Genomic DNA, 25,368 nt, shown 5'->3' with positions numbered 1-25,368 from the left:
TACGCGCGACTTATCCGGTTCGGTTACGCGCAGTGGAGATCGTTCGGGCGCCCTGATCAAGCGACCCTTCTCTATATAAACCGAGCCGCCGCCTTCACGCAACACACGCGAAATCAATCTAGGGTTTGCCTCCTACTCTGTGCTACGCCGTCGCTCGTAGGTTACTCCATCCCGCTCGCTGGCGTGCACCTGCGATCGGGAGAGCAGGTCTCCGAAACCTCTGCCTTCGACGTCCTGCACCGGGAGAAGGCAACAATAAGGTTTTTGGGAAGCGCTTTGCACGACTGCTCCCTGTTCGTCCGCGACGGCTCGTCTTCCTCTTCGCTCGCGCGCTGCGTGCCTTCGTAGACGCCTGCGAAAAGTTTCGACCGAGCAGCCGGTCTTTCCGCCACCTCGGTACGTGTTCAATATGTTGCGCAGTTTGATCTGTTCATGTTATACTGTGTAGTTTACATGTGTAGATCTAATGATGCGTTCATGCTATTTTTCATCTGTAATGTCATGATCTATTTATGGAATAGATTAAATCATTATATGCTTATAATCTCAACAACAGATGCTTAAATAGAAGAGGCTGTATCTCCATTTGTATTGTAATATTTTACAACACTATGATTCTACCAAATTGAAACGATACCGATCCCATCTAATATTTAAATTAGTTTACATAGTATTTTCATACGGTTCTATGGAATCTTAGATATTACATTGATTTCTATGATCTTTATAATCCTACAAAATATTATTAAAAATAATATGAATAAATATGCTTAAGTTTACATAAAACTGATTAATTTTTTTAAAATCAATACTATATACTATAATTTATACACAACACACACACACACACACATATATATATATATATATATATATATATATATATATATATATATATATATATAATATAAAAATAAGTACTTTCTAAAATTTGTTAGTATTCCAATCCTACTTAGCATCTCGATACGGATTACCTTTGGATGGAGTGGAGCCAATTGTCCCTGTGTCACGAAAATTGAATTGACGAAAAATACCCTCCGTGTGAGTGTGACGCACCTTACATCCCAGCACAGAGGGAGGTGGAGAGCACGAATCTCAGCGCATGGCCTGCACCAAACATGATACTACTCGGTGCAGCAGTTAGTGGGCCCGCATTGCCATTGGCTGCAGGGACCAGCGGAGTGGGTAGCAACGACGGACGGCGCAACGTGTGGGCACGCGACACCGCACAGCAAAAAAAAAGGGTAAAATGTCGGGTGCAGGCACAACCCCAAGTAACCACCACTGACCAAAGGGCCCCACGTACCATCCTACCCCACCTGTCAGCGTGCGTACCGGGTACAGAACCCGGTGCAAAAAAGAACAAACCAGGGCCGTTTCACGCTTTACCAGCCTGGCGCGTCGCGTCCGTCCACATGCCCCCGCACTACCCCTCCCCTCCACATGGCGCGCCACACCCACGAGACCACCACGTGCTTGACCACATGGGCCCACCTGTCATTCACTCCAAGATCTCCGGCCCGGGTCACGCGCGCGCGGCCGCATTGATTAATAAGGGGGAGGGGAAAAAAATCTCCCGTGGGCCGCTGCAGGTGGGCTCCACGTTAGCTCCGGGCCCACGTGTCATCGGCTATGTAATAATAATATAATATAATAATAATAATTGCAGTATATAGGGGGGATATAGTCGCGGTCGCGGGGAGCCCTAGGCGAGCGAGGGAGAAAGAGAGAGGCGTTGGTCGGTGGCCGCCCGTCGCTTCTCCTCTTCCGACGCCGGCGCGGCCGAGAGAAATGGCGGTGGCTGCGAGGGCTCCGCTCGGGGTGGTGGCGGTGGTGGCCGTGCTCGTCGTCGGCATCTTCATGCCCGCCGCGGCGCAGGCCCCGGCGCCCGCGCCCGTCAGCGACGGTGAGGATATCGTTGCCCGCCTCTCTCTCTCTCTCTCTCCCTCTCCGAAGCCGCATTGCGCGCCGGAGTTCTCGTCTGCTCCGTAGCCTAGCGCATTCTGGTTCTCTGGCACCGTGCGGCGGCTGACTGGTTCCCTGGTTGTTCCCCAGTTGTTCGTCGATCCACCAAAGGGGAAATTTAATGCCCTCTCGTTAAGAGTAGATTTAATTTTGTTTTTTCGACCTGCGCCTGAAATGTAGTACGCATTAACCTTTTTTTTTTCAGCACCAGCATCTATAGCTTGCGTTAGATCCCTCTTTTTCTAATTTTAGACGTTATTAATAATTCTAGTATAGTAGTATTGGACCGAGCATATATTTAGTGCTATAAATCATTCAAAATCTTCGGCAGATTCGGATCTCTGTTGTGACGTCCTTGAAATTTCCTTTCAATTTCAGTTCCATTTGGCAATTTCTGCAGCGCATTACACGAATTAAATGCTATATGATGCAAATACCATATCTCTGTTGTAGTGAGACGTATACTAGAACGATCTTTTTTTGTTTTGTTTTCCAATTACTAGATGATGTCCAGGAGTAGTTGATCTATTGGGCGTGCTGGATAGATCCACAGTTTACCTTTTTGTTGCAAGTGGAGGCAGGCAGCTTACACTTGCCTGTCATTTTATACTATTATTGGTGGTTCCCGTTCCTGGAGTAGCTTTCAGTTGATATTGGTTGCCGCCCCTTTACACGTCTCTGACTGATGTTACAGTTTGGGTAGCCTGAAAATGACCACAATTTCTATCAAAATGTGCCATCTGTAACAACTGATTAGTGGAGGTGGCAGGTATTACAACTTTACAAGGATGCGCCATTTGTATTACTGAACGCCGCAAATGGCTTATCTTTGTTTAGTTATGACCTTGACATATAATCTGTTTTAACTTCGGTTTATTATTACGAGTCTTGGTAACAAAACTGTAAACAAGAACAACCTGTGACATTTTATAGTATATGCAAGAGACTTAAAGTTCCATTTTCTACTTTTCTAGGCCTCACAGCCAACAATTCTCTATCTTTGTGATCACCTTGTATGATATGCTTGTTATATCTCTCTGTTCGCACGAATTGAATTAAAAAAGCAACGTGGTAACTGTGATATGCCATTTCCTATCAACATAGCTTCACTATTTTTTTTTGTTATGAACCTAGTTGCAATTTGCCACATGCTGTTGGTTTGCTATCTATTCGATAACTTTCTCCATATGCTGTTTTGATTTACCATGACACTGATGTGCATTTTGCTCCTGTAATTGCTTTCCGCAGGCACATCGATCGACCTGGGGATCGCATACATCCTGATGCTGGTGGCTCTTGTGCTCACCTACCTAATCCATCCACTGGATGCTTCTTCTCCCTACAAGCTTTTCTAATCCCTTGTTCTTCCTTCATCTGGCTTGGTTAGGGTAAATTCTACTTATTATTTAGCCATGGCGACGATTGTTAACATTTTAGGTGAGATGTTAGGAGGTTTGGAGTGATTTGTCTGTCCATGATGGGGGTGGTATCAATCAGATCGTTGTTTGGTGGTGCGATTGGCTGTATTGGATTCCATGATTTGGTGCCAAGTTGTGCGTGCTGGATTCGTTCATTTTCTGTTTCTTTTTTAGCTGGCCTGTGACTGGTTGGCATGTGCTCTCTGACGTGCGGTGGTTTTGTCCTTGTGACAACTATTGCGCCTGCTTGCCTGCCTCTCTGTGTGTGTGTTGGTGCTCGTCAGCACTACTGACTCGATGACGGTTTCGGTTTCTCTGTGGGCCGATGCAAATGGTCATTGTTGTTTTTATTCCCACCTTGTCAGTCAAAAAAGTTTCAAACGACTTTCTTCCTGTGAAATAGTAGAGGTAGGCCTTGTTTAGTTCTAAACTTTTTCTTTAAACTTCCAACTTTTCCATCACATCAAAACTTTTCTACATATATAAACTTCCAACTTTTCCATCACATCATTCTAATTTAATCCAAACTTTTAATTTTGGCGTGAAATAAACACTCCCGTAGTAGTAGTAGTAGTAGTAGTAGAGCTGATAAGTATCCCTTCCGGTCATAATAATAATCATTTGATGACAAGATTTGAGCGCTTTGTGTTTTTGGTGACATCTCGGTTTAAAAGGGAGTAAATTTAATTGTGGTAGACCTGATGAACCTCAAATTAAGATGCATGCCGCACGGTATATAATCCGGATTGTGTTAAGACGGACGTAATCCTGTCTGCAACATAAGGGAGAGCAATAAATGTGTTGATGGCTCGAGTTTAGTCATTTTTAACAAGACTTTTGATGTTGCATGGATCCACCGTTGTTTATATCCGATAATTTTAGTGCCTCGAGTAGTGAGTTAAGTTGATATGTGTAGGTAACTTGTGCACGAAAGAGGATGCTTTGGATGATCTGATCTGAAATAGTAAGAAACTACGAAGATGCGTCAAAAACCACGCAGCACCTAAACTGGGTTGGGCCTAATTAGGCTGTACTAAGGGTGTGTTCGGCACCCCTTTTCCCCCTTTTGTCACGTGCATGTTTTTCAAACTGCTAAATTGCGTGTTTTATTTGCAAAAAGTTTCTATATGAAAATTGTTTAAAAAAATTAAATTAATATAGGCAAAATATATAAATAGTAGAATTAATATTTCCTTAATAGAGAACATATGGAAAATGATTTTATTATTTCCGTGCTATAAACACATCTCCATCATCACGCAACAAAGTAAGCCTAGCAATGCTTTAGTTTTCCTTCAAGGCACTAAACGAACGTAAGATCAGGGCATCCAGGAAGTGCCCATGCGTAAAAAGTTGGTAAAAGATTATTTTAACTCTTATCTGGCATAAAAGTTTAGCATTGACACCGCTCAACAATTTAAACCAAGAACGCCAACTTAGATCAGATGCAATGCAATGGTGACACAGCTCAGCAGGTCTTGCACGCTTTAATTCTAGACAAATTGCAGACCGTCTCTCAGGAAAAGAAATTGCGTGTGTCGAATGCATAAAAAAAAAGGTAGACTTCCCCTACAAACAATTCGCGCTAAAATTGATTATTGCTGCTATCCAATCTGAACTATCTATGGAGTATTAGGAGTTAAAATTTGGATATTCGTAGATGAATAATAACCAACCCTGTCTTTCCATTCTGTTCAGTAATAGAATAAAAAATGACAAGAGCCTTATTTTCCCTAAATTCTCTGAAAAAAGAAGAAATTCTACCTCTTTATATAAGATTTAATGAAAATTGAGATGATCACTCCAATCCTTTAGTTATATTCAATCTTGTAATCTTGTATACTTAAATTTCAATCCTGTAACCCTGAACAAAAATAATATATATGCTCCAATAAACATCTTCAATTTCAATCCAGTACATTGCCAAGACAAAGAATAGCAAAAGAATTATAGTGAAAATAGCAGGATTTCTGCACTCCCCTGTGTTATATGCCTGACATATATTGTGGCATTCGATCGTAGCCTAGATCAATCTGTCCTACAGGATAAAAAAAATATCATAATGCAAATAAACAAGAGATGCTAGCCAGTATAGTACTGTTTTGGTGCTGCAAAATTTCCTTGGAGCAAACTGTATCCTGCTGCCTGTTCATGTCCATTGGTACTGCCCTGCAAAATCAATTGGAAGCAAGATCTACTGCAAAAAGGGAAATGTAATTGCAGGAGAACAGAGATTGGCCAACTCACAGCATGGTTTCTTGGTCCTTGATTGGGTACATCATATTATCCTCCATCCTCTGATTGAACCAAAACAAAAATTCCCACTCAAATCTAAGAAACATAACCACATATCAACCCCAAATCAAATGAAGTCCCAAATCCAGCTATACAAGAGCAGCACAAATTTGTTGGATCTGGAGAACTAACATTTAAGGGCATTGTGTTGGTTTTGGAGAAGAAAAAATTCTGGATAATACACGTATGTGCAATTGTAGATATAGCGATAGCACCTAGCCGTGAGGTCCACACTCACCAGGCCGACCACAGCTCCCCCTTTATATGGTCGTACTGTTCTGGTATGCATTTAGCAAAAACATTTTCTGAATTCCTCATAAAACAGAGAAATGTCAATCTCTGGACCGTAGGACCAGAGATGGGGAACCAAATTCACTGCAAATTAAGGAACCATCTGTTTAACTTTTCACATAGATAAAAAGAAAGTAGATAAACTTTATAGAGGTTGTTGAGGAAATATCATAAATAAATCCAAATTAAAGGTCACCATATCTGACAAATTAAAGCTACACTTGACCATAGACAAATTAATTAACCGGGCTTGCTAGAAAAATCTGAGATTGATTTGGTAGCAAACTGCACAAGAGTGCAATGAACGCACGGGCATACAAGCACCTAGAGGAATCGATTTCAGATAGGTTCAGTTGGCATTATAAAACAATATGCAAACACCTGAACAAGCACCTAGAGGAACCAATTTTAAATAATGCATGGTATATATAATACAAGTGCTTCTGACCACCATATTCTAGATAATCATGACACATTGTTCAGAAATGCTTTTGACCACAGTTTTTCAGGTCTCCACTGATTTAAAATTCAGAAATTTATTTTGATGGATTATTAGGAAGGAAAGCAGCAACTACCAAAATTCAGTATAGCATTATAGGATCCAATCAAACAAAGTAAAAATACACAAAACTCAACATGTATAAATTTGACAAAGGATAAACTGACCTTGCAATAAATTAAGAGCACCTCAATTTCATAAACTCCTTTTGTTATCTCATAGCTCATTGTAAGCAGATATTAGGTGCAAAAGATGATACTTACAAATAAGGATCTTGTATTGATCAGTTCAACAACCAAACTTCTATTTATCACTAATCAAAAGTAGGATTGTACTGCATTGATCTGAAAAAATATCCGTCGCATGAGTATAAGGAGGTCAATAGTGCAGATGATGTGTAGCATGACTACAAAGTTTGCCGGAATGACCGAAGGAGGTCATTCAATGTAATTAAGATAGGAAGAAAAAGTTACAAGAAAAATTTTACATCGATAGCTGGCTGTCGAGGAAGGATGTGCACCAGAGCACACGCCCCGAACCATGTGCCAACCGTCCGAACACACACTACAGAGAGGGAAGCCAAGCACCGAACCGGCCATCGCTATGCGAGACCGATCGCCACCGAGCTAACGACACCACTACGACACGAAGACTCTAAAATGACGCCCTCACGAGGGTCGCGACGCCAAAAGACGCCGTCGTCATCTATCCAAAGACTGGACAAGGTTTTCACCCAGAGCTCCTTGCCGAGGGAGGAGGGATACCTCAACAGTGCCCTCAAGAGGGTTACTACGTCCGAAGGCGAAGTCACTGTTGGCCCAAAGAATTGGGCTAAGCTTTCGCTCGGAACCCCCTGCCACCGTGGTACATCACCCAATCCGAATCCACCATCTGAACATCGGCGGCACATGGCTTCCGCCACACCCGACCGACGCCCCTCCGTCGGCCGGCTTCATCGAACCACCATCCCTGAGAGCTGGCCCAGGACCTCTCCGTTCCACCACCCGCCGGCCTCCTCGCCAGATCTGGCCGAAGGAGAATCCGGGATTGGATGGCATTGCTTCAGCAGCCTGAGCTTCCCCCGCTGACGAGCTGCCACCTCAATCCAGCTTAGAAACTCCCCACAGAGAAGGGGAGGAGCTCCAGGAAGGGTGAGGGTGTTGACCGGCAACGAGGAAGACGACCCACCGCCGCCAGCTCCCTTAGCACAACCATCTGGGCCTACGCCGACGCCGGAAACATTGCCGCTCTGGCTCCGGCGCCACCCTCCGGCGCTCCCATTGCCCGGCCACCGCTCCCCACCTGGCCACCACGGCGTAATGCTGGCAGTACTTACAGCTTACTTAGAAAATGAATAGACACATAGACAACCAAATTTGCCTCACATGACTCACCTTTGCCGCACTCAATGTATCAGCTCTGAGTCCTTTTTGTTCATAAGCGAGGAAGGAATCAATAAGGGAGTACTGCAATGTTAAACAAACCAACAGATCAAATCCCTAAGTAAGAATGCACAATTTCTTAATATAGGAAATATATGTTCAAATCCCAAAATGTGAGTCATGTTCTGTACAATCAGTCATCAATTTCAGTAAGGAAACTATATTTCTCATAGGCATATGGACTCGATTATGACATAATTTGACTATAAATGAACAGAATAAACTTGCAGGGATGTGAGCGCATGTTACTTGCATGTAAGGACCTTGTGGATATTGACCTGCATCGATAGTTGGATTGTGCTGCAGTGAACAACAATAAGATGAATTTCATGAGCATAAACGGGAATATAATATTGACCAAATGTAAACCTCACTCTAATAACACAAATGGTCCCATTTATACAAAAGTCTGCTTGTTTTTATACTCACTGTTTGTATTCCGATTTAATATTTCATGCTATCATTATGTCAGGCAATAACAAGCATCCGAACTCATCCAATTGTAGAAGTTATATCATATAGATAGTGCAATTCAGTTTATATTTTATTTATAATGGCCACGATCAAAGGATAACTCATCAGCTGAATGAAATTGTCACAAGAGAAGGTTTCCAATACTCACCTTGGAGAGAGCAGATAGCATGACAATCCTGATGGGGAAGGGATGATTTTGATTTGGAATAAATTTAGCACAATATCTACCTAAATGAAATGAAACCAAATCAACGAGAGAGATTCAAAAGAAAATACCGATGACATCCTAACTGCAGCAACCAAATGCAGTTTGAATGTTTTCACCAGTAAGTTCACAACTCGGGCACTACCATAATGAGCTGGTTTCAACTTTTCACAAAAAAAAGATTCTGAAAAAAAGAAGGCGGGTTCATGAGATATTTGACCATATTTATTCAATAGTTGCCGTCAACAGTGGAACATGCATGACATAAATAAATATACCAGTGGTGCAGGCATTAATTCTCTTAATACTCCAGGTTAATATCATTGGTTCTGAAGCGATCTACCAGTGGTGCATACATTTATTTTCTTAATTCTCAAGGTTAATACCACTGGTCCTTCCTTACCACTTGAGGCTTTGACAATGCCATCAGTCCATATTCTAAAGATGATGAACTACAACACAAAATGGACAGTTCTGTAATTTAAAAGTACCGAACAAAATCTCATTAAGAAATATGTATCTTGAACCAAAACATTCAGACTGAAGCACCTCGTGTATTTCTCCGGGCTAATGATGCCAGGGTTTAACTAACAAAACATAAACCAGAACGGAGATCGTAAATTATTGGCTTTTTCTAAATAGCAACATAATGATATCTTGGGTTTTTTTTCTCACTGAAAACCTTTTGAATCAAGAAGAAGGAACGCCTGCTGGTTTTGAATTGAAAATCCTAAAATGCGTTCTCTAATTACATTAGATCAGACTAAAAACAAAATCATAAACAACACAATCTGCTATCCCTACTGACATGGAAGAAGCACTATACCTTTCATCATCCTCAAAACCTCAAGCTACAACAATCAAAATCGATGAACAACATCAAGAGTAAGGACAAATTAGAGAATCGGAAGGAAGCAGCAGAGGAGTAGAGTAGCAGAGGAGGGAAGCAGAGAAGGGTTAGTCGGGTTCGTCACAATGGAGGAGCAGATGAGGAAAGAATACTCCCTCTGTTTCACAATGTAAGACTTTCTAGCACTGCTAACATTCATATAGATGCTAATAAATCTAGATATTACTATATATATATATATATATATTCATTAGCATATATATGAATGTGGGCAATACTAGAAAGTTACATTGTGAAATGGAGGAAGTACCATTTTATAACACCAAGCCTTCATCACGAGCCAATACACCACTACTCCCTCCGTTCAAAAAAAAAAAAAAAAACTCTATCCTAGGATATCTAGATTCGTTGTCCTACGATAGGTCACGTCGTATCATATCCTATGATATGTCACATTCTATCCTAACTTGGGTTTTTTTTTTTTAACGGAGGGAGTACTTATTGGCGATGCAATAGCCAACGGCTGTGCATGCAGTCAAGACCTGCATATGATGCCATTGAACTGGTGTACGGTCAACTTGTGGTGTAACTCTAAAGGAGAACGTGAGGCTACCTATACTGAGAGGCGGAGGCAGTTTCTGCGCGTCGTGTGAGGCCATGGCTGTCATAAGGAAGATGTGTGGGAGAGAACCCGGGTCCATGGCGAAGATCAGAGCCGGCACAGCCGCCATCGCCAGGGCAGAGCTAGAGCGAAATGGAGGGTGGTGCCATTTGCTTAATTTACTCTACTTTAGATCGAGTTTAAGCTGATGCGGGTGCCTAAGTTTGTATTGAGGGGGGTGCATGCATGGTGAAAATAGGTGAGGTATAGCTAAAAAATTTTCTTGACCGGGTTCCTGGGCACCCCCTATTACATAGTAGCTCCGCCCCTGAATTATTTGCCACCAGCAGAAGCCACCATGAGCAGCGCCACCACCACCAGAAGCAGCAGAAACCGTCGCCATTGAACTCTGGATGCTGAGGGAGCGACCGTGAACTCCGAGACCGAGTTATGTGCTAAACTATATTGACTAAATATGGACAAAACTTGCATCAGTAGGTTTTAAAACTTAAATAAAATCATCTACATGCACCTGAATTCACATGGAGCTGCTGGTAGCAAAAAATAGAAACTCACATTTCCTAATGGCTGACATATATACTTGATCCTAGCATGTTTGACAATTCTCAAGGGTTGAACACAAATTCAGTGACTACAACAGAAATTCAGAACTCATGTGAATCCTCCTGAACTCGGATGCATTTTGATTTTTGAAATGTATTGTCAAATTTAATCATAGCGTTAGCACGGGGAGAACTCATGTGAGTACTCCTGACTAGAGGAAAAAGGAAATGCAGGAGTAATACATTACAAATGTCATCTCTTGAGGTGCTAAACTGTCAGATATTTTTCCAGAACAAAGCAGTATGAACATGATATTGTACTGCCAGATATATAAATTTGAATTCCTCAGATTACCTCATAGCAGCCTAGCATGTAGCCTTAGATTTAATAAATCTCCAATTGCTTCAGCTGGAACCACAAGTTGAAACTAAAATGCAGAAAACAAACAAGTCATTATAAATACCCTTTATTGACATGTTCAGATCCACTACAAAAGAAATTGATGGTGAGACTATACTATATAAAATGTCATCTCACAGATTATATACCATGTGTATATAAATTTGGTGGTGGTATATAAAACTAACTGAGAAATGAATCATATAGAGGTTTGGTGGTGATATCTAAAACTAACTGAGAAATGAATCATCTAGAGGTATAGAACAGAGGCAATTGAGAGCCGTAGATCTTCCTATTATTCCCATGTTGTGACAGTAAATTTTCAGACTTACCTATCTTATATTTTTCAGAAACTTTCAGTGTTAAAATAGATGATGTTGCATCCCTATGTATGCCTATATTTTATATATACATGTCTATTAAGAGAAAAGTTCTGCTGCAGCAGAATATGCATGACAATACTAAAGACCATAAGAGAACATGTAAGTAACCTTAAATTAAATAACCGTGAACAACTGACATGTGTAAGATAGTAGGTGTTGTCTGATTTTAGAGTTAGGTATAGCAATCAAGAGTTTAGGTTTTCACCTAGAGATTATAGCATGTGGGTTCACAAAATCTGAATAACTGGAGCTGTATCCTTAAAGCATCAATCTGGGAACAGAAAAATGCAAAAGAAGAATTCGTCCGGTGAAAACATGTGGGTTTGCAAGTTGAAAAATGGAAAATTCAATACATTGGGGATGCAACACCATCTATTTCAACATCATCTATTGGCCGGCGGAGGGGTTCGATATAGTAGAAGGCATAGGTTACTAAGGAGGTTTCATACATTTAAAATATTCATGTATAGATTTGAAAGAGGTTTGAATTATCAAATGAAAACCGCTGCTCACAACCATCAACTTGAAAGTCCCAACTCCTAAAAACCAAAATCTATAGAATTCAATATTAGTTCGATTGCTAGGTTTCTGAAATTGTAATCTCTACTGTCAGTCAGTCCCAGTCAACAAAGCATCATGTATATAGAAGTGATTCCTTGCATGAGTTGAAGTCAACATGAGCAATGAACAAATATAATTGATCTCTGCATGACTCAGATATTAAGCAAGATAGGGATATTATGGAAGAGTTGAGGACCTTCTTTTTCTGTTATATGAATTTTTCACTAAGACAAAAACTTTTTTGGATACACTATTACTAAACAGTAGGTAAAGAATAGACAAATTAGATGTATCAGAAATAAAAGTTGTAGGAATCACGACCACCATTATGGTCTTTTTTAGTAGTAGAGATAATGATGTGAATGTGTTAATGTTGTAGTTATATCCAAGAAATAATTTCATGTGAGAGGTAACCTCACATCTTTAACCCTCCATCCAAACAAAGGATAGAACCATTCTAGCCCATTATACCCTCAAACCAAACAAAAAAAAATACATGGTTCATTCCATCCCTCCAACCAAACAGAAACTAGGTCCAACCCATCCAAAAAATAGAATGGATCATCTAACCTATCCCACCACATCTCCAAACCAAACACATGCTTAGTGACTATTATATGGAGTAACTAACTAATAATACTAATAAGTAGTACTACTTTCATTTGGTGCCTCATCATCATCAGAAGAGGACTTGTCATCGTCTTCAAGGTCGTCCTCCTCCTCCGTAGTATCGTCGTTGGACACCTCCTCCTCGTCGGACACCTCCTCCGTAGTATCGTCGTTGGACACCTCCTCCTCGTCGTCTCCATTGTCATCGTCGTCCTCCTCAGACTCCTTCTCGCCCTCGCTGAAATCGTCCTCATCATCCCCATCATTGTCACTCTCCTCTTCCTCTGTCACAAGTGTTAGATGGATCTCCCTCCCCTTGAGCCCAACGGCTCAAGGGGGCCTTGACCCGCGCCCTGATCGGGGGCGCCCAGCCCAATGGCTGGTGGGCCCCCGTCACACTGTGCCATATAAAGAGGGGTGGAGGACGGGACGGCATAACGACACAAGGAACGAGGTTCGTCGCCGCCGCCGCCACTCCACCCCATAAACCCTAACCGATCGAGGGGGCGCAGCCAGTGACGGGAAGACTCCACCGCCGCGCCACGACCTCGCCGGGATCCCCTACGACCACCACTGCCGCGCAGCACCGTCGCCGTCACGACCGCCATCGCCGCCGCCGCCCACGTCAAGCAGAGCGACGACAACGACGATGGCTGGGACTTCCTCTTCATCCAACGCGTCAACCGGTCACATCCCTAAACCCTTTCCCTTATTCTCTATTGTTGTTCAATCATCCATCGCAAATAGAACCACCCGACTAGATCTAAACCTAGGTGATCCAATAGACAACCTAACAATGGTATCAGAGCCACCCTAGAGTTTAGATTGGTTGGGGAAAGAAATCCAAAAGAAAGGCAAAGAAAAGCAAACGATCCAACGGATCGAAAAGATCGAAACCCTAACCCTAATCTTACCTCGTCGCCGGCCGTCGTTGACGCCGGCCACGGAGGGGGAGAGGGGCAAAGAGGCACCGCCGAGGAGCCACTCGACAGCCGCGTGCGCACCCGCGGGTGCACGCGCGCGCCGGCGAGGGGGCCCGCGGCGGCGCCACCATCTCCGTCGTCGCCGGTCTCTCACTCTTCACTCGCGTGGAGGGGTGAGACGGTGGGGGGGAGAAGAGAAAAGAATAGAGGGCGTGGCGGCGCGAGGGCGTCGGCCATGGCGCGGCGGCGCGAAGGCTGCCGGCGTCGGCGACGCCGCTCGGCACGGCGCACGCCCGCAAGAGAAAGGAGAGGGCGCCGCGGCACAACCGCTCGACGGCGGCGCACTCACCCTTGAGTGAGTGCGCGCATCAGCGAAGGGGAGTGGGACGGCGCCGCCGTGTCGCCATGCCGCCGCCGGCGCTGTGCTAGGGTTTCGGCGACGGCGACGCCGCTCCGTGCAACCGCAAGAGAAAGAAGAGAAGAGGAGCTAGGGTTTCGGCGCCGGCGGGCGGGGGCGGTTTTGTTTGCCCGATCCGCCCGCGCGACCGTCCGATCGAAACCCTAGCGATCGGACGGCCGACGGCGGCCGGACCGAAATCGGCCCATGTGGGAGCGCACGGCGAGCCACTTTCCCGGCCCAGGCCCAGGTTGCGGCCTGGGGAAAGGGGAGGGGGCGCCCGCCCGCGCGCAAGGCGGCCGTGGGCCGACTGGCAAAGGCCGAAAAAGTTCATTTTAGGTCCCTCGGGGCCGAATCAAAAGAAAGGAAGTTTAATAAAAGTCCCTCGGCCGAAGGAAGCATTTTCAATATGTTTAATGATTGTGTTTATTTCTAAGCAATTTGAACCAACGTGAAAATTGTTTAGAGAATAGATAAATGTGAGAAATGCTTCTGAACATGTATTTTGTATTTTTCATGCAAATTACAATAGAATTTTGAATTGTTTTACATGTTTTATCTCTGTTTAAATTTGAACCAACGGGAGAATTTTACAGAGCGTAAACAACAGAGTTTTGTTACAATTTATATGAATTGTATATAGATCTTCCGCTGCAAATAGATGAAATTGATGAAAATTAGTGTTTCTAAAATTAAATTTCGAACCAACAGGAGATTTTAATTTTAGGAACATTAATTATGTGCTATGATGTTGTAATTTTTCTGACCAATGTTGATAATTGCAATGTTATAGTTATGGCTTTATGTGTTATGTCTATTTTCTGCCCAACGGTGATGTAGACTTAATACATAATAATTTTAATGTTAATTTTGTTCTCACAATACATGATTATCTTAGGTGGCTACTCCTTGATGGGTTACATTAAAGATATTCCGACCCTGAAAGGAGATAACTACGAAGAATGGAAAAGAGAACTCGACCTTGCTTTTATCTTGGGAGAGGTGGACTGGGTGTTGACTACCCCATGTCCTATAGAACCTGCTGAAATTTTCAGAGGTGAAAAAGAGTCAGATGCTGAATGGCAAAAGAGAGAGAGGGACAATGCTTCCCTCATCATGTCGTATGACATTGAGCATGCGAAATGGTCTTCAGCCAACAAGAATTGTTTGGCTGCGGTAAAGAACACGATTGAGCCAACCATATTGGGCTCAATCCCAGAGTATGACACTGTCTCTAAGTACCTCGAAAGTATAAAGAGCCAGTTTAGTGGTTCTTCAAAGTTTTATGCGACACAGCTGATAAAGCAGCTTGTTACAGAGAGGTACCATGGAGGTGGTGTAAAAGACCACATTCTTAGGATGAGCAATATGGCTTCCAAATTGAAGCAAAAAGATTTGGGCATCTCAGATGACTTTCTGGTCCATCTGGTTTTGTCCTCATTGCCAAAGAACTTTGACAACCTTGTTGTCAACTACAAAATAAGTACAGAGAATTGGAATATTGAAGAGCTCATCTCTAATTGTGTGCAAGAGGAGGAAAGACACAAAGAGACCAATGGTGACTCCATTAACCTTGTCAAAGATAACAAGGAAAAGAGCCACAGGTCACCCTCCTCAAAAGAAAAACAGCCTCAGCATCTGCCTCAGAAGCAACAGTTTACAGTTGAGACAAGATCAGTGTCTACATTGCAAGAAAAGACATTCCAAGAAAGATCATCCTGACTTCCTGACAGTGATCATGGCAAAGAAAGGTGAGAACATTATTACATTTGTAAAGAATCTCATTATGATTGGTTATTCTAGATCCACATGGTGGATTGATTCTGGAGCAACTATTCATGTGTGTAATTGTTTAAAGGGATTCCGTTCAATGAGGACTATGCAAAGAAGTGAAAGATCCATTAGAGTTGCCAATGGAGTTGAAGCAAAAGTTGAGGCTGGAGATCTTCGCCTAGAACTCGCGAATGGCTTCACACTTTTACTTCCAGACGTTTTTATGTTCCTTCTTTGCAAAGAAACTTGATAATAAGTGTATCCAAATTGGATTTTGATAGATATGATTGCCATTTTGGAAATGGCAAATGTGAACTATGGTATAATAATGAATGTATTGGTCTTGTGTTGCAAGATCAGCTTTATTTCTTTCTGAGAATGTGAATGTTGTGTCCTCGTTGACAAAAGAAAAGAAAGCGAACTTCTGATGTCTCATCGAAATTATGGCACTGTTGTTTATGCCATATTTCGAGGGGGAGAATTGAGAGACTGGTTAAGAATGTAGTTCTTCCTCCATTGGAGTTCTCAGTTTTAGAACAATGCATACAATGCATAGAATGCATCGGTGCCCAAAACACCGTATGAGCTATGGATCCTCCGTGTGTGGGGGAGTCCTGCAAAGGATAAAGTATTTAACCCAAAACAGTAAGCTGCCATTTTATTGGCTATTCTAAAAGATCAAAGGGTCATCGTTTCTACTGTCCAAACAGTTATACAAAGTTTGTAGAAACGGGACACGTCGTCTTCTTGGAAGACGAAATGATTAGGGGGAGCTCGGTAATTCGAGAAATTGATCTTGAGGAGAGGCGGGTGTCTGTACCCGCTCCGTCGACTCAGGAACCTTTCTTCTCTCTACCTGCTAATGTTGTGCCAGCAATGCATGCCGTTGCGGTACCAACACCTGTTGTTATCTCTCCTGTGGCAACAATGAATGAAAGTGAGGAACCTGTTCTACAGGATTCAACAGAAATTATTGCCACATCAGAGGAGGAGATGAAACAGCCTCAAACAGATAATGTGCCAGAATAGGAGGCCCCTAGAAGGCCTGAAAGAGTCGCATATGGAGGATGATCCCATCTCATATGAAGAGGCCATGAGAAGCCATGAAAGATGAAATGAAATCAATGAAATTAAATGATGTCTGGGATTTAGAAGAAATTCCTAAATGAGCCAAAACAGTAGGCTGTAAATGGGTCTACAAAACCAAATATGACTCTAGAGGGAATATAGAAAAGTTTAAAGTGCGACTCGTGGCAAAAGGCTTCATGCAACGAGAAGGGATTGATTACAATGAGACATTTTCTCCAGTCTCTTGTAAAGATTCCTTCAGGATTATAATGGCACTAGTGGCACATTATGATTTGGAATTACATCAGATGGATGTAAAAACGGCATTTCTAAATGGAGATTTGGAGGAAAAAGTATACATGGCGCAACCGAAAGGTTTTGTCATGAAAGGAAACGAAAATATGGGATGCCGTATAAAGAGATCCATTTATGGGTTAAAGCGAAGCTTCGAGACAATGCTACTTGAAGTTTGATGGAACAATAAAGAAATTTGGGTTTTCAAGAGAATGTAGAGGACAACTGTATTGATTCAAAGTTAAGAATGGGAGACTCATTTTCCTAATTCTGTATGTAGATGACGTTCTACTGGCTAGTAGTGATGTCAATCTACTGCAGGAAATAAAGAAATTCTTGTCCTCAAACTTTGACATGAAAGACCTCGGTGAGGCTTCATATGTTTTGGGCATAGAGATTCACCGAAATAGAACAAAGTATGCATTGGGATTTTCTCAAAAGGCATATATATAGAAAAGGTGTTGAAGAAATTCAATATGTACAGATGCAGTGTTACACCTGCTCCTATAGTCAAAGGCGAAAAGTATGGGGCATCGCAATGTCCCAGAAATCAGTATGAGCTCAATAAAATGAAAACAAAGCCATATGCGTCAGCTGTAGGAAGCCTACAGTACGCGCAAGTGTGCACACGACCTGACTTGGCATTTGTTACCGGGTTATTTGGCAGATTTCAAAGTAATCCAGGCCCAGTGCACTGGAAATTGGTAAAGAAAGTCTTGCGTGTTTGCAAGGAACAAAAGGCCTCATGATGTCTTACAGAAAAGCAGAATCGCTCTAGATAGTGGGGTATTCGGATTCTGACTTTGCAAAAGATAATACAAAGTTAACATCGGGATACATGTTTACCCTGGCAGCAGGAGCTATTTCATGGAAAAGCTCAAAACAGACTACCACTGCAGGGTCTACCATGTATGCCGAGTTTATAGCATGCCATGAGGCTACGGGGCAGGTGAACTGGCTAATGAAGTTCATACCCGGTTTTAAAGGTGGTTGATAGTATTGAGAAACCACTAAAGTTATACTGCGATAAAGAATCCACAGTAATGTACTCTCACAACAATTAGTCAAGTGGTGCTGCCAAACACATTGACATAAAGTACTATGTTGTGAAAGACAAAGTCCGGGATCAAACAATCAGTCTCGAGCACATAAGAACAGAAAGGATGCTCGCGGATCCGCTCATGAAAGGCCTACCTCCCAACATGTTCAAGGAACATGTAGCATGCATGGGTTTTAAGGGAAGCCTTATGAATCCTGGACTATAGGGCCCAAAAGTTAAAGTATCTGTTTCTGAATAGAGATGTGTATAGTGGCTGTCGAATCCATCGGTAATTAACCGTGACGATGAAACATGCTCTATATGTAAATCTGTGATGGAATAGAAAAAGCTAAAGGAAATAGTGAGATCAAGGGGGAGAATGTTAGATGGATCTCCCTCCCCTTGAGCCGTTGGGCTCAAGGGGGCCTTGACCCGCGCCCTGATCGGGGGCGCCCAGCCCAATGGCTGGTGGGCCCCCGTCACACTGTGCCATATAAAGAGGGGTGGAGGACGGGACGGCATAACGACACAAGGAACGAGGTTCGTCGCCGCCGCCGCCACTCCACCCCATAAACCCTAACCGATCGAGGGGGCGCAGCCAGTGACGGGAAGACTCCACCGCCGCGCCACGACCTCGCCGGGATCCCCTACGACCACCACTGCCGCGCAGCACCGTCGCCGTCACGACCGCCATCGCCGCCGCCGCCCACGTCAAGCAGAGCGACGACAACGACGATGGCTGGGACTTCCTCTTCATCCAACGCGTCAACCGGTCACATCCCTAAACCCTTTCCCTTATTCTCTATTGTTGTTCAATCATCCATCGCAAATAGAACCACCCGACTAGATCTAAACCTAGGTGATCCAATAGACAACCTAACAACAAGCTCCTCCCTCCAATGTATAGGAGTGAAGGTTGCAGCGTTACTCTCGTCGATATCAACGTACCCTTTCTTCTCCAGCTCATTACGGATCCATGCCTTACGCTTGACGATGCGTTTCTGAAACTCGTCATGCGTCCTCATGCAGCTGTGCATGAGACGGAGCATCTCATAATCTTTCTTGATCCGGTAGTATTCCAGGGCATCTGTAGAATAATGCATCGTCTTCGTGGCGAGGATCGCATCGATGGTCTGCTGCGAGAGCCGGATCTTGCCTTGTGGCACCGGAGGATGCCCCTCGCCGACCTTCTCCGCCGCCTTCACCTCGTGCACTACGCTCACCATCACCCGCACTTTACGACGGGTACCCTTGTCAGGGCCATTCACAGTCGCCGACGCCGTCGCTTCATCACCCACCTCCTCCTTGTCGGCAATCAACGCCGCCGCTGCCGTCGCTTCATCACCCACCTCCTCCTTACCGGCAATCACCGCCACATCCTTATCAGCCATCAATCACCACGACTCTACTGGGGATTTTGAGGATTTCTTTCGCTGGGAGAGGAGGCTTCCGATGGGGATTTTCGGAAGCCTAGCCGACCCGATGATGGAGCAGGCGGCAGTGGCTCCCGCATTTTATACCAGCCGGTCAGGGCAAAGGATTCCGAGTTGGGCTTTGGATGTGTTCGCGATCGGGCCTGAAGCCTCACCTCAATGGAGTCCGTCTCGGATAAGCCCAGCACAGTCCAACCTGCAGTTCTACTGGAAATTGGAAAATACTCCTGATGAGATCCGATATATTTTTCTGGTGAAGGACATGTTCTTTCCTTCTATCATCATGCTATCTTGTGAATGAAAAGGTTGTCTTTTGATGTGCGGCCAATCGGCACCAATTTAGCAAGCTTAATACAACGGCACAAATTTGGTGAGCATGCAGTACGGAAACGGGTAAAATATATGATGTGGCAATGATTATATAGCTTTGAAACTGAAAATGCAAAAATGAAATCAACGCCGTCCGTGGGGATCGAACCCACGACCACGTGGTTAAAAGCCACGCGCTCTACCACTGAGCTAGGACGGCCACCGTATGGTTACGTTTGGAAAGTCTTATCTCTAAACTGTAAGAAAAAGCCTAGCCGGCCAAGCCAACTATCGCAACGACTAAATTTTAGTTTCTTATCAGATCGAGGATGATCGGGAGCTTACTCTGCAATTCAAGTATTCAACAGCTTTCACTCTCTTAGCTTTTTCTTTATTTTGATTAGATGGAAGACACAAACGCACACGCGCACAGACACCCACCATTACACACATAACACTAAACCAAAATACGCCCCAAACGCACTAAACCAAACAGCACAAACTTGTTCTTACTACATATTTGCTAATGGATAGAGTTATGCACCAACGATTTCATCCGTGTATCAGTCGGATCTTAAGTTCGTTCGCTTTTGGAAATACGGATATGTATTTGAGATGGATTTTAAATTCTTTCGCTTTTGGAAATGCAGGAGGAGTAATATAAGAAATCTCTTTAAAAAAAACTTATATGCTAACTTGAGATGATTGAACTCTTAATTGCAGCTCATAATTTTCTAGAAAAATATATATATCCAAGCGAATTCTCATAGTGAAACTATTATAAAAATTGAAGATGTTTTTGCCGCTACTTTGGTATGTCACCCGTGTATGAGTCGGTTTTAAGTTCGTTCGCTTTTGGAAATACATATATGTATTTGATCCGGGTTTTAAGTTCGTTTCTTTTGGAAATAGATAAGTAGTCTAAGAAATCTCTTTATAAAAACTTACCTGCTAACTTGAGATGATCGTACTCCTAATTGCTCTTAATTCTCGCATTGAATTTCACTTTCACCTTAACTATAATGTATAACAATAATAAAATTAAAATAACCTTCACCCGTTGCAACGCACGGATATTTTTTTCTAGTAAATATAGATATACAAGTACTTAAACATGTATAAATATAGATATAGATTTATGATGTCATAAATATGTATAGGTAGTCATTAAAAAAGGAATAACTCTATTTCGCCTCCCTAAACTCATGCCCCTGGTTGAAATACATCCCTCAGTCGTAAAACCGGGTATAACTCATGCCCCAACTTCCAAAACCGTAGCAAATAGACTCCCCAAGCGGTTTAAGGGGCGGTTTCGTCCTACATGGCACTTACGTGGCGAGTTGACTTGGTCTTTATACCACGTGGGGCTTACGTGGCACTAAAATAACAACAAACCTAAATGGGACCCACATGTCAGTGAGTAAAACAATAAAAATAAATTTCAGACTCACGTGTCATTTACATTGTCACCTCCTCTTAAACCTCTCTCTCTCTCATGTGGATGTTGGATGGCAGTGACAGGCAAACCGTGTCGGAAGTGGATGGCGGTGGCGGCAAGACGTAGCACGGCGGAGGGCGAGGACTACGGCGGAAGCTGCCGAGTTTGACGGCTAGGTCAACAAGGTCGGCGGATGAACTCTCCACTGCAGGCGGCGCGCGAGCGTGGTAGCGTCAATCTTGGTGAAGGGGATGACTCCCCACGCCGGCTCAGCAGTCAGCATCCTCTCCTCCTCGCCGGCTCCCCACGCCGCCGCCGCCTCCTCCCCTTCGCTCTCCTTCCCTAACGCCGACCTCGTCGTCTGCCTCCGCCTCGACCCCTGCCCCGACGACAATGCAAATTTCGACGCCACTGAGTATCACCGCCGCTATCCCGAACTTTTTCTTTGTTTATAGGATATGAAAGATGTAAAAAAGGCTTAAGAATATTTTAAATCTACAAGTCACATGGTTGGTTCTTGTGAAGAAAATATCAAAAAAATAACACAAAATAAAAAAGTTGCACATCTCTCCTCTACACTAGAGAGGAGAGGAGAGGAAAAGAATGGGGTTGGGGCCACATTGGTGCACTCCCCCTGCCACCTCGGCGCCGACCCGCCACGGTGGTAGGAGGACGGCACCAGAGAGGCTGGCACTGTCCCGTTGGATGACTGGCGCCAGTGATTCTGGTGCTCCAAAAAGGATCATTTCTGGGATAAGTTTTTCTAGGGGTCTATTTGTAAAATAAGTTTTTTAAAAGAACCAAATTGTAAAAAATTAGAATAAATAACCTGTAAAGAAGAATAGATTTTTCTTTTGTCAAACACCACATCATTCCTACAAAACCTTAATGGCCAACAAATAGTTGTTGCCCCTAACAGGATAAGTGACTTAAGGCTTTTCCTAATTCCCCGTAGCAAATTACCAAACATGTTGGATACACCACGAGGCGGGAAAAGCCCTGTAGCCACTTGTATAGTGCACCACACAAAACAGGCAAATTTGCATTCATGAAACAAATGTAAAATTGTCTATCTTTGTGACAAAAGGAACAATTCTTAGGAAGCTATATCAAATGGACCCTTAGGTGTTTGTACAATTCAATGAAATCAATCCATTTCAAATGTTTTTCTTTCTCTAAACAAGATTTTCTTTTCTTCATAGGGATAATTTTTTTTCCATCTAAGAATGACGCTTTTTTACTAGACGTGTTAAGATTTCTTCTAAATTTGTTAGGCATACCCTCAATTACTACACCAGTCCATGTGACTCTAGCTACAAACACTAGTTGAACCTACAATGCATTGAGTTAAACATCCGTAATTTTGACATTTTAACCCTTTTGATAAACGTATTCTATAAGTAAACCTGGACAAAAAATATAACTAAAAATAGGCCTTCACCTCAGCATCACGGGCCTTGGCATTGAGGCCCAACATCATAACGCCAGACCCATTGGCTGTCACGCCCAGAATTTCTATCCAAAATTCCAAACGCTTACATGTGTGTGAACCCTCGTCCAGGAATCAGCCGAGGCACACAATAACAAATTGATAATAGAGTACAAATATTACTCTAATTAATAAGCGAATAAAATGTCATTACAGAGGTAGATAGTTCCTCTCAATCAATAAAGATCTAAGCAGCGGAAAATAAATAAACGGCGCAGACGGCTCCACTCCACAGGCAGCTTGACCAAGGCTACACCTAAACCTCCACACCATCAGCCTCATTGTAGAACTCTTCCTCTGATGAATGATTGCAAGGTGAGTATATGACATACTCAGCAAGCCACGCAGCAAATATGTAAGTGCACAGGATAACAAAGGATGGCATAATAGGGTTGCATTTGCAAAAGCAGTATTTAGCAAACATTTGAGAATTTGATAAAACAGTTAAGTAATTAAACAATATTAATCCAACGCTATACAACATACCCTATCGTATAGGCCCAACCATTCTGAACAACCACCCCGGCTGCACAGTTCTATCTCCAAACCAGGAATATACCATTCCAAACCAGGAGCTAATCAAATTATTACCAGTTTAAGCATCTTTTACAATGATGAGAGGTGTGAGACTAATCACGAAAGACATTGTTAAACCCGCCCATAACCGCGGGCACGGCTATTCGAATAGTTTTACTCTGATCAGAGGTGTACCACTGTACCCACAAGACACAACCCCACATCATGTCACCATGTGCCTCAATACCACCACGGTATCTCGGAAAGGAGTTGTGACAATACCCCTCGCATAACACAATCCACTGCAGCGCACCTTCCTGGATCATAATCACCCCCTTATAAACAAGGCATGGACTCCCCAGCGACCCCCGTGGGCTTATCTCCGCCACTTCTCAGTCTGGTGCCCCGCAATGAACCATGCTATACAAAAGATAAAGCCGTTGCCCATGCTGGCTTGTGGTTGGCACGGTTAATGTTTCACAACCGAAACTCGTGAACCGGTCCTTAATTGTCATGAGCACGACCAACAAAACCATGTGCTCACAACCCACCATTACCAGGTTTTAGTTGGCACATTAATTAATTAACTAATCACGATTGACCATCGTGAACTATCATTAAACCATCATGAAATAATAGTGAATCATTAGTTATCCCGAATGTGTGCTAATGTTTCTAAGCAGGGCTAAGCAATTATATCTAATATCTAGCTGAACCAATATAAATAAAGCTCAACTAGTCAAATTGTAATAACCCAAGGTATCAAGGAATAAGGTAATCAAGTACGAAAGGGCCATAACAAAGAATAGGTCAATTCCACCCAATGACATTCGAAAATAGATGCAATAGTTGAATAGAAACAATAGCTTTAAATAGGATCAACATGCTCAAAGGGTTGTTTGGGATCTGTGTGACTTGCCTTGCTGGCCTTGGAACTCTTCAAACTCTTCTCCGGCGAAAACGGACTCTCCGGAAACGACGGAATCTAAGCAGAAAAGAGCAAAATCACCAAAACAGCACATAAACAAGCATGAACAGTACATGTGGATATTTTTAATGTGTAGATCTCAATTTTAGAAAAATTTAGAGACTTGAACCAACTAAATCGGAGCTAAGATGAATTAGTTATGAATTTTTAAAGATTAAATCGGATTAAAACACTTATATCGGTTTAAATTGAATTATGACGCAATAATGAATTATTTTTGAAAAGGAAAAGAAGGATTATTGCGTCAGCGGCTAGGGTTTGGTGGACCGGGCGCACGGGCGGCGGTTCACACGAACGGACGGCCGAGATCGAACCAATCCAAAACGGACGGCCGAGATCAATCGGGTCCATGGCGGCTCACGGCGGACGACCCCAATGACGTCAGCGGTGACGTCACCGACAGCGGCGGCGGCTCGGCGGAGGAGACGGCTCGAACGGCGCACGCTCGCCGGCGAACGGCGGCACTAGGACGCAAACGGAGGGCACCAAGACGTAGAGGACAACACGGCGAACTCACCGGTGACCTAAACGGCGGCGGAAGACCAACGGACGGCGACGGCGACGAGGAGGAAGCGGCGGGAACCTTCGGGTCGACGACGGCGATGCTGCTCCGGTGATCTCCGGCGACGGCGAAGGGGCGGACGAGGACGGCGACGACTTGGCGAGCACGACGGTGGTCTTCCCGAGCGACGGCGACGGCTGAAACGACGGCGGCGCACGGCTGGAGCGGCGGCGGCGACGGCAAAGCTAGGGCACACGGCGCTAGGGCTTTTCCGACGACGAGAGGCGAAGGCGAAGGTGGCAACGGGTAGAGGAGACACCGGGGGTCCTTTTAAAGGGGCTCGGAGGCGGCGGCGAAGGCCCAAGGCGGCGACAACGACGAAGGAAAGCTCGGCTTGGAGAGAAGGAAACCGATCCGAAACGAACTCGATTCCACGAACTTCCAAAACGATTTAGCCAAAGATTCCAAAGGAGAAAAGGTAGAGGAGATCCCGGAGATCATTTCCCCTCTATTGATTCGGCCGGAGAAGGAAAGGAACGGCCAGATTTGGAAAGGAAACGGCGGCGGCGCGAAACTAGGGTTTCGGCGGCGGCGGCCGAAGGAGGACGATGGGTCCGACAGGTGGGACCCACCTGTCAGCGAC

The 25,368-nt window shown here is 43.8% G+C and overlaps 3 protein-coding genes and 1 non-coding gene across 14 annotated transcripts; 2 read left to right on the top strand and 2 right to left on the bottom strand.

Annotated features, from left to right (window-relative positions):
- The first annotated feature begins 1,707 nt into the window (after positions 1–1,707).
- On the top strand, positions 1,708–3,538 carry LOC4328951 (arabinogalactan protein 20). Its single transcript, XM_015768663.3, has 2 exons — positions 1,708–1,906; positions 3,214–3,538. Exons 1-2 carry the CDS (start codon positions 1,792–1,794, stop codon positions 3,318–3,320), a joined length of 222 nt encoding a protein of 73 aa, XP_015624149.1. The 5' UTR covers positions 1,708–1,791; the 3' UTR covers positions 3,321–3,538.
- A 3,344-nt stretch (positions 3,539–6,882) lies between these two features.
- Positions 6,883–13,955, bottom strand: LOC4328950 (uncharacterized). Of its 11 annotated transcripts, none has more exons than XM_066307114.1 (7): positions 13,471–13,608; positions 11,592–11,657; positions 10,959–11,031; positions 8,533–8,608; positions 8,160–8,210; positions 7,863–7,934; positions 6,883–7,790 (listed from the first exon to the last, which is right to left on the bottom strand). In XM_066307114.1, exons 3-7 carry the CDS (start codon positions 10,961–10,963, stop codon positions 7,671–7,673), a joined length of 324 nt encoding a protein of 107 aa, XP_066163211.1. In that variant the 5' UTR covers positions 10,964–11,031; positions 11,592–11,657; positions 13,471–13,608; the 3' UTR covers positions 6,883–7,670. The 11 variants fall into 11 exon arrangements, 9 of the variants coding, with proteins under 9 accessions (XP_066163211.1, XP_066163215.1, XP_066163213.1 ...); XM_066307118.1 differs by having other exon boundaries at positions 8,533–8,612; positions 13,471–13,601; XM_066307116.1 differs by lacking the exon at positions 11,592–11,657 and having other exon boundaries at positions 8,533–8,612; positions 13,471–13,955.
- LOC136355036 (uncharacterized) lies at positions 13,046–16,018 on the top strand. The gene is made up of 3 exons (XM_066307112.1): positions 13,046–13,242; positions 14,775–15,627; positions 15,735–16,018. The coding sequence occupies exons 1-2, from the start codon at positions 13,206–13,208 to the stop codon at positions 15,596–15,598; spliced, it is 861 nt and encodes a 286-aa protein (XP_066163209.1). The 5' UTR covers positions 13,046–13,205; the 3' UTR covers positions 15,599–15,627; positions 15,735–16,018.
- A 3,922-nt stretch (positions 16,019–19,940) lies between these two features.
- TRNAK-UUU (transfer RNA lysine (anticodon UUU)) lies at positions 19,941–20,012 on the bottom strand. Its single transcript has one exon. It is a non-coding gene; the product is annotated as a tRNA-Lys (tRNA).
- Positions 20,013–25,368: the final 5,356 nt, after the last annotated feature.

Source organism: Oryza sativa, chromosome 2, assembly GCF_034140825.1.
Source record: "Oryza sativa Japonica Group chromosome 2, ASM3414082v1".
In the NCBI taxonomy this organism is placed as follows: domain Eukaryota; kingdom Viridiplantae; phylum Streptophyta; class Magnoliopsida; order Poales; family Poaceae; genus Oryza; species Oryza sativa.
This window is presented reverse-complemented; position numbering and strand designations above follow the sequence as displayed.